This window comes from Protomyctophum parallelum (genome assembly GCF_964188405.1).
Source record: "Protomyctophum parallelum genome assembly, chromosome: 1".
Lineage (NCBI taxonomy): Eukaryota > Metazoa > Chordata > Actinopteri > Myctophiformes > Myctophidae > Protomyctophum > Protomyctophum parallelum.
The window spans coordinates 34876259-34885489 of record NC_139697.1 but is presented as its reverse complement, the minus strand read 5'-3'; the positions used below and the strand labels follow the sequence as shown (position 1 = coordinate 34885489).

The window sequence follows — 9231 nt, the reverse complement described above, 5'->3', positions numbered from 1 at the left end:
GGTTGCCAGGGCCTATTTAATTACAAATGAGCACGCCCTTAAAACAATTCGCTATGACCACTTAAAAAAAAAGAAAAAAGTTGTGTTATTAATGAACTTGATATGTGGTGCATTGATAGGCCTGGCGGTCTGCACCGCTACACTTTTCGTCATCGCGTTTCTTTTACAGCGGGCGTGTATACGTTCCTGGCCGTGTGCGTACGCGGCCGACACCGATCGGATGATCTCATAACGGCCTAACGGGGGGGGAAAGCACAGAATGAGGGTTTAAGACCGGGGGATAAAGACCGAGCCCGCGGGTTAGGAGGCTGATGCCTATGCGTCAATAGTATATATCCTTCAACCCCGTCGTGGCCAAACTGGCCATGCATGCGAGCCTCTAGAGAATGCGGTAGGGTTTCTGCTGCTGTCCCGTCAGCTGTTTTTGTCTGTGGAGTGGAGCATCACCACCAGTCCACCACCGTCCGTGCGCGGCTGCCTGGCTCAGGGCAAGAAAGATAACACCACCCACTGACACACACACACAAACACACACACACAAACTGAACAGAGCGGATCATCAGGAGAGAGAGAGGGGCTAAACGGAGGATGGAGTTCAAGCAGCTGGTGGACACCGCGGAGAAGTGGTGCGCCGCCAACCCGTTCGACCTCATCTTCGCGGAGGAGGACGACGAGCGGCGGCTGGACTTCTACGCGGAGCCAGGGATCTCCTTCTACGTGCTCTGCCCCGAGAACCTGACGACCGGAGGCACGGACAATTTCGTAAGTGTCTCTCGCTCTCTCACACACACACACACACACACACACACACACACGCACGCACGCACGCACGCACGCACACACACACACACACACACACACACACACACACACACACACACACACACACACACACACACACACACACACACGCGCACATGCACAGGCCTGTGGCGGCGTGCGTGTAGCCTACAGTGCGTTTGCGTGCGCGCGCGTCTGCTCGTCATGGAGGTGGGTGGGTGGGTCCCCGGCTCCCCGCTGCGCTGATGATGGACACACAGGAGGATATCAGAATTACAGGCGGACGCGCTCTGCTCCAAAGATGCATCAGTTACGGTGTTCACCCGGCAGCAGGGGAGCAAGATGGTGTCATGGTGATGTCATATTTATTTGGTGCCTTTCATTATCCTGTGTCCAGAACAGAACCAACTAGCAGTCTAGCACTGCAGCCCAGTGAGCACAGTGATATTCAACGGCACAACCACACACACACCTATAGGCTGCGAGCATGTAGTGCGAAGGGGCCTGCACGCCTTAAAAGCTATAGGCCTCGTGTCGTGTTATTGTTTCTGAGTGCATACAGCTCCAGAGACGAGGCCCGGCCCGTTGTCAGTGACTGTCACTCACGCGCACATTAACAGAGGGCGGGGGGCCAGATGGTAGGCTACTGTCCCACTGCCCAGGCCAGGGCTTCTGTTCTGTCAATAAATAACAGATTATATGTGTTGTAGCTATATATATTACAGACGATGCCTCTTGTTGAATGCATGTTGTGTTGGACTTGGGGTTTATTGCCATCTGCTAATTAGAGTTCTCTAGCGTCTATGCACATTATAGGCAGATTGGTGTAGCCTATCAGTTCTGTTCAGAATATTCCACTGTTTACCTGTGTTTTTTACTTTTTTCCCTTCAACTGCATAGCCTATACCTCTCTCAAGTTCCCTCACTCTTTCTCGTGCATGTTAACTGTTGCAACTTGCAACCCAACCCATCCTCAACACCAATGCACCTCAATTTGCATCCGTGTGCACATTCAGCCATATATATATTAAGTTTGTTTTTGGGCAGTGGGGCCCAAAAACAAACTTAATATATGGCTGAATGTGCACATGGCTGAATGTGCACTTATGGCTGCATGTATGGCTGAATGTGCACTTTGTTATTAATAATAGGCCTAATAATAAATCTGAAGATATATTATATTATAGGCGGCATGTCTTCTGTAGGCCTACTCGATATGCTTTAGCCGCTAAGGTGCGAGAAAAAAAGAAAGTGCGATAAGTGGGATTAAGTGTGTTGACCGCATAGTCCACATATAGGTGGACATCCATGATGGGATGGTGGCTTGTGAGCCCATTGGAGGACAAGAGTCTGCAACTTTCCCTGTGCGCACAGGGCTAACGCATGGGTGTGTGCTGGCACCTTTGCTCTTTAATATCTTCCTCCTATGCGTCCCCCAGCTTCTTCAAAAGGAGCTAGCAGTGGGGTGGCAGTGGACTTCAGGCTGGATGAGTAATGTTTTTAATATTAGGAGGGTATACATTAGTGTTAATTTTGTTGACTAAGGCTCAAACTAAAGACTAAGTCGACTAAGGTTTTTCAGAAGACTAAATAGGACTAAGACTAAATGGTGTGTTATTCAAAAGACTGGCAGGGGGGCAGAAGAAAAGGTATAAGGACCAGCTAAGACTTCACTGAATAAGTGCAAGATCAGGCCTGAGGACTGACTCGTGGCTGCCACGAGTCAGGAGGACAGGACTGCCAGAAGAGAGCAACAGAGACACAGGAGGAACACACCCATGACTGCCAGTAGCACTACTAGTACCACCACTGCAACCTGCACATGCCCTAACATGTGGCGCCAGGATAGGACTCCTTAGCCACCTACAAACACACCGTTAAGGACATAAGTGGACAACATCATCGGACTCGATGGACAACCATAAGCAAGTACGCACCACATAGGTGAGACTGGTATAATCCGCAGGTATGTAGGACCATGAGGAAGAGCAAAAAAATAAATAACTGACCATCAGAATAATTCTCTCTCTCTCTCTCTCTCTGCACTGTAGAGAAAAAGGGTTATTCTGACTATTCAGTTGTTCTAGAGTCAACAGGATTCCAGAGATCCAGTTACCCATGGTCGATCAATATTGCTATCAGCAAGAGGCATCACCCTCTCTCTCTCCCTCTCTCTCTCTCTCTCACACACACACACACACACACACACACACACACACACACACACACACACACACACACACACACACACACACACACACACTTAACATCTTTGTTTGCATTCACATTTAACAAGAAATTCTTGAACACAAACAATAGTGGATGCACCAAACTTGGAAATCTCTACAACAAGTGCTTCAGGATACAGATCACGGGTACAGAAAGCATCTCCTTCTCCATATATGGCGACTTCCAATTATTGCAGACACTGAACAGAATTTTGCCAATGACTTAGCTCTCAGCTTGGGCATGTCTGCAATCTGCAAGCCCCTCACGACTGATTTATGGACATTACTGAGGCTTCCAAATATGAACACAAGTAGTTTACATTTGTAGCCAAGCTGTATACTAGCATCCTTAAGACGCTGGTACTTAAGCACCTTGGTAAGGAATGCCTCTTACAGACTGTGGTCAAATGTACATGCCACTTCCAAAATGGTCACTTCTCTACTGTCCTCATCAACAACAACAATATCTGGTGTATTAGCTGTGACATCTGAAAAGGCATCATTTTCATTATTGTGCATGAACATGGCAGTTGAAACATGTGAGTGCTTATACATTTTGGCAGATGATGAAACATATGAACTTATGTCCTTAGCTAATAGGTCAACAATTCTGTCGTGCCTAGCAATGTACATTCCCTTATATACATACTGTAGCAGCCATTGAGAATATGTGACAGTGTTTCTGTAACTGGAGTGTGGTCATTGTGCAGACAATGAGGAAACGTACACACACACACACAGGCCTGTGGCGGCGTGCGTGTAGCCTACAGTGCGTTTGTGTGCGCGGTAAACCGGTAAACGGTGCATTTATATGTGCTTTACATATATGCTTTACATAGATTGTGCAATACATTCTCACACACACACACAATGGCGGAGGAAACCAACAACAACCAACAACCTGCACATCGGGAGCAATTAGGGGTTCAGAGTCTTGCTCAAGGACACTTCAACACCAACTCTGGGGGAACCTGGGATCGAACTGGGAACCTCATGGTTTTCCCATCTGGCCGGTGTAGCGGCCACTCCAGCCCTTCTATGTTCTTGAATAATTGTATAATTCCAATGTCCTCATAACGTCACAAACTGCTACAACATTTCAATAATTTTGACTGTGACAATGTTGCTATACTGCTTATACAGTGTTTGTCAGATAAATGCATTACTCACTGTGTGTGTGTGTGTGTGTGTGTGTGTGTGTGTGTGTGTGTGTGTGTGTGTGTGTGTGTGTGTGCGCGGGCATGCGTGCGTGCATGTGTGACTGTGTGTGTGTGTGTGTGTGTGTAGCATGTGTGGAGTGAGAGTGAAGACTGCCTTCCATTCTTACAGCTGGCTCAGGACTACATCTCGTCATGTGGGAAGAAGACTCTGCTGGAGGTCCTTGAAAAGGTCTTCACATCCTTCAGACCCGTAAGGAACCCAAAACTATACTCAATCAGTCTCAAAAAGGTTCTCAAACCTTTTCATGTGAAGGACCCCCGCATCTCCACATTTTAACTTTTTGTGTTGTTTTTTTCCCATAAATTAACGCTGCGTTTGATCATACTACAGCGTTACATAAAAGCATCAAAAGTAGCAGTTCTGCAAACTTGTTGCTGTTTTTGAATTTAAATCCCTGAAAAGTTACAATTTTGGACATTATGTTTCCACCCGACAGAGAAACTGTAAAAGCATGTTGTGCCATACAAGAATTTCGCTGTTAAAATGTTTGAAACCTTTTCAGTTTTTCCCCCTGCTTTAAAAAAAGATGTAGATCTACAAGCTCACAGCGCGACACATCACTCAGCGTTGTGATCTTGTAGATCGGCTATTTACACATACATTTACTGCTACTACATTTACTATTTACACCTAAGTATATGGTCAGTGGTTCAACTGATTTTGATGCTATATGAACTAATTTTGCTGGAACCCCTCAAGGACTGAGTCAATACAGCCATGTCTTTCTCTCTCTCACAGTGTCCTCTTCAGTGGTGAAAGAAGTATTCCGATTCTTTACTTAAGTAAAAGTCCTGTATTCAGAATTTTACTTGAGTCAAAGTATAAAAGTATTTGCATCAAAATATAATTACCAAAAGTAACATATGCCGTTTTGTTCAGACACATGTGACGTAAATTCCCTGTTTATTGTCAATAGCATTTTTAATGTGTGTTCAGACAACACAAACATTAAAGCTGGATATAGGAGGGGCTAGCAGCACCCCTCAATAATATGCCTCCTTTAATACATGTTCTCTTGTACTGTGCAGTACTGTCAACAGTATGCATGTTGATGTGCACGTGCCTACACACCTGCTCCTAAGCCTTCACTCTAGGTGTGCGGAAGTTTTTTCTCGACAAAAAATAGAGGAAGTATAAAATAGGGCTCAACTGGTTAATGTGCATTCCGTTTTGTAGTAATAATAAAATCTACGGAGTAACTAACAAACTATCGTTTTAAAATAACTAATGGATTAAAAAGTAAGCCTCTCAGCTCAAGTGAAGTAAAAGTACCTCATAATTGTACTTAATCTTAACACATGTTAATGATTTAGGATCTTTATGTGTGTAATGTGGTTTTAGATATTTTAGATTTTAGCAGCGAGCCCAGTGTCTCTGATGTCATGGACACTGGGCTCACTTCCTTCCTGGACTACAATTCCCATAATGCTTTGGTGCACTGCTCCTCCTTAGATAGGGGGAGGGCTGTTTTACTGAGACAACATAGTCCAGGATGCCCAGTGTCGATGACATCAGAGACACTGGGCTCACTGCTAAAATCTAAAATATCTAAAACCACATTACACACATAAAGACCCCCAGGAAAGTGTCCCTTGAACTTAATTTGACCACCAGGATTAAAGGTATATTCAGTGATTTCACTCAAAAAACCTTAGGTTTCATTTTTGGCTGGGACCTAAGCCTTTCATCCAATCAGGATGAAAGTGGATGCGTGCGCATCTTCAAAATGGCCGCAGCCACTTTGACTGTTATGCTAACGAGAGGCAGCTACCGATACGATCCGATCAAAACATGGATTAAATAATATATTATAAACCCTGGAAAACGTAGGCTACGGTTCTGACGGGCTGCACGACTAATTTAATTAGTAATCGGCTCTGTGTTAAGTACCATGCTTACCATATACATGAATGTACTTAGTAACATTCCACCAATGGTCCTCTTACTCCACTGTCTGTCTCTCTCTCCTACAGCTCCTGGGTCTGCCAGACATAGACGATGACAGCTTTGAGCACTACCATGCAGATATGGAGGGTGGCCCTGGGACCGACCACCAGCAGATGGGGGTCAGCCAGCAGTAAATGGCCCAACAATGGACCTGCGGTCCGGATAGATACACTTATATAGCACCACCCACTGGTCAAAACAGATAAAGATAGAGCCACGCAAAACACACACACACACACACACACACACACACACACACACACACACACACACACACACACACACACACAGGGAAAGGACGGACAGACAGACTCACAGGCAGGCAGGCAGGCAGGCAGGCACACACACACACATGGGGAAAATGCACCACCTTGTTGAATGTCTCAGTATCTTTGCTTCCAAAACAGTGCACTATGATGCACTCTTTTGACACACACACACACACACACACTGACACACACACACACACACACACACACACACACACAATACATCTGGGCTACCTGCGTAATTATCATATACAATACAAAATGGATCATCTTAACAATTGATCAATCTGGTTTGTTAGAAGTTGAACAACACTATCATTAGTTCAGTTGGCTTCAGTTTGCAGACACACACACACACACACACTACGATACTCCATGAGTCATGACCAACTTCTCCCATGGCTTTTGATGTGCATGAGGCAGATAATTAGGTTTCAGCTCTGTGTGTTTTTGACATATTGTGTAGGTGCAACATGAGAGGAAAGAAGAATGTGAAAACGGACCGGTTGCGGCTGCATGTTTGATTTAGAATGCTTTAAAGGGGCAGTTGCAATGGCGCAGACGAGAGTTAAAGGAGGCTTGAGTGATGACAGCATGAAGGGGTGCAATTCGCTTTAATTTCAAGGACCTCATAACTGTGAGAGTGAACAAATGTTTGTCCATTTTGTTTCATTTGTACACTCTCAGAGTTACAGACCGGCAAGGGTCTATTTGGAACCCCATCAACGAACTTCTAGTGGTTCTTGATGGAATGATTCTAGATTCTGTATATTTGTTTAGGTTTATTGATGTGAAGGGGTTCATGCAGGGCAGTGCCTCACACCATCCTGGTTTACATAGTTACTACCAGTCAGAATGCTGTCACACACTCCCACTGACACAATTACGCTACAATACATTAAAGGTATATTCAGTGATTTCACTTAATTCAAATATCACTTATTTCTTTGTTTTGTTGTGATAATCCTCCCTACTATAGAGTGTGCTGACCATATAAGGAGTTCCTCCCTGTCCCCAGTTAACCCCCGGGGGTCAAAAAACCTTAGGTTTCGTTTTTGACTCTCTATCCTGATTGGACGAAAGGCTTAGGTCCCAGCCAAAAACGAAACCTTTTTTGAGTGAAATCACTGAATATACCTTTAATATTTATACATTAATTTAAGTTATATTCCAAGGCATCTGAAAGATGCTCCATTATGGAAATAGCAATCAGTGTCACTTTTATTGGTCAAGTACACTGTACCCTCACAGGTCCATTTGTACACTGTCAAATCAACACTGTTGATACAGTGTTATTTTATACATACACTGTACCTGAGTCACACATAATCACAACACAGTCCCTGAGAGAAGAAACAAAGCTGAACAAAGCTTCATAAAGCTGAACAAATAAGGATTAATTATGGATTCAAGGTAGGGGGTGGAGTCACTGAAGACCCTTTGGGCTCAGATTGAGTTTGAACGATAGTATTAGAAAGCATCTACAAAGACATACTAATCTAAGAGAATATTGCACTGATTAAACCCTAACATTTTGGGCACCATCTTGGATTTCTTGCTTAATTTTTATGTTTCTATAACTATATTCAAAGCGCCATAGACCTTAATTTTCTGAGTGCGTACCACTCAGTAAACCTCACAGCAATCACATGATTGATGTTATGTAGCAGGTGTATCTATTTTAGATGAGGATATTGGCGAGCAGGTAGATTTATTACCATCACTCGGTCAAAGGTCCATACTTAAGTTTAGCCTACTGTTGGGTAAATATATTGCCACCAACATTTATCCCTTTATCTTCCTGCTACCACATTGAGTTTTACTGTCTTTCATTTCATCATTTGTCCATTGACAGACACCGATTTGTAGTCGGAAGATTATGCACATGATGATAAGTGATTAGGATATGGTGAGAACAGCACTCACGACTCTTAACACCATCCATCCATTGGGGTACACAGGCACACAACTGTTTGTCAGCCAAAATATCCCCCTTCCTCGCTTGGGCTTTATCAATTGATTTAGATATTTCTCCTTAGCTACAGATTTACAGAACATGTTTGCACCTCTGAACCTTGATTGCTGGTATCTTGGGGAGGAGTAGACTAAATATTAGCTGTTAGTCAACCTCTGTGTGTGTGTATGTGTGTGTGTTTCTTTTTTCACTTGAGTGTGCAGATGTCCCCACCCATACACACAGCAATGTGTATGTCCCCATAGCCTTCACAATTGGTCCTGCAACAATACATGCAAGTCTCTTTCAATGATTTAACTTTGGCCTTTTTACTTTAGCTCGGAAAAGTTTGTCTTCTTTTTTTTAAATTGCCTATTTGAATGTTTCTCATGCCGAGTGTTTTAATTATTTTGTCCTCCAATGTGAGTGAAATGATTCAATAAACCGTGTAAACAGAGTGTTGCACAAGTGTGTTTCATTAGTCTCACTGGGATAAAAAATGTCAGACTTAAAGGGATATAATTATATACAGTATATATAATTATTGAATTTAACATTAATGAATAAAAAATAAATGGAATAATCCCAGCCCCCTCACGCATTAAAATATCCTTCTAATGCGTGAGGGGCCATGGTTTTTCCACTACTTTTTAAAGGACCAAGCAGTCCTGAAAGGACTTGGTCCTTTATTTTTCTTCTCCTTCCGCCAAAATTAGCAGTTCTGGCAGAACCGTGCAGTTGGTTCTCCTCCCAGGATCTTTGATCAAAATGCACGAAAGGTTCTACACGTGAACTTTGGCCCTATACGGACATGGGAAAGTATAGTACGTTT

The 9231-nt window shown here is 43.7% G+C and overlaps 1 protein-coding gene across 1 annotated transcript; it reads left to right on the top strand.

The window, feature by feature from the left end:
• Nucleotides 1–247: 247 nt before the first annotated feature.
• mturn (maturin, neural progenitor differentiation regulator homolog (Xenopus)) lies at nucleotides 248–8857 on the top strand. The gene is made up of 3 exons (XM_083774091.1): nucleotides 248–762; nucleotides 4296–4418; nucleotides 6203–8857. Exons 1-3 carry the CDS (start codon nucleotides 589–591, stop codon nucleotides 6308–6310), a joined length of 405 nt encoding a protein of 134 aa, XP_083630217.1. The 5' UTR covers nucleotides 248–588; the 3' UTR covers nucleotides 6311–8857.
• The last annotated feature ends 374 nt before the right edge of the window (nucleotides 8858–9231 follow it).

What these genes read in the sequence shown, in the direction of transcription:
- mturn (XM_083774091.1), top strand. Translation starts at nt 589, where the DNA reads ATGGAGTTCAAGCAGCTGGTGGACACCGCGGAGAAGTGGTGCGCCGCC. An exon ending in CCGGAGGCACGGACAATTTC is followed by an intron (nt 763 to 4,295) that starts GTAAGTGTCTCT and finishes GTGTGTGTGTAG; the next exon opens with CATGTGTGGAGTGAGAGTGA. An exon ending in TCTTCACATCCTTCAGACCC is followed by an intron (nt 4,419 to 6,202) that starts GTAAGGAACCCA and finishes TCTCTCCTACAG; the next exon opens with CTCCTGGGTCTGCCAGACAT.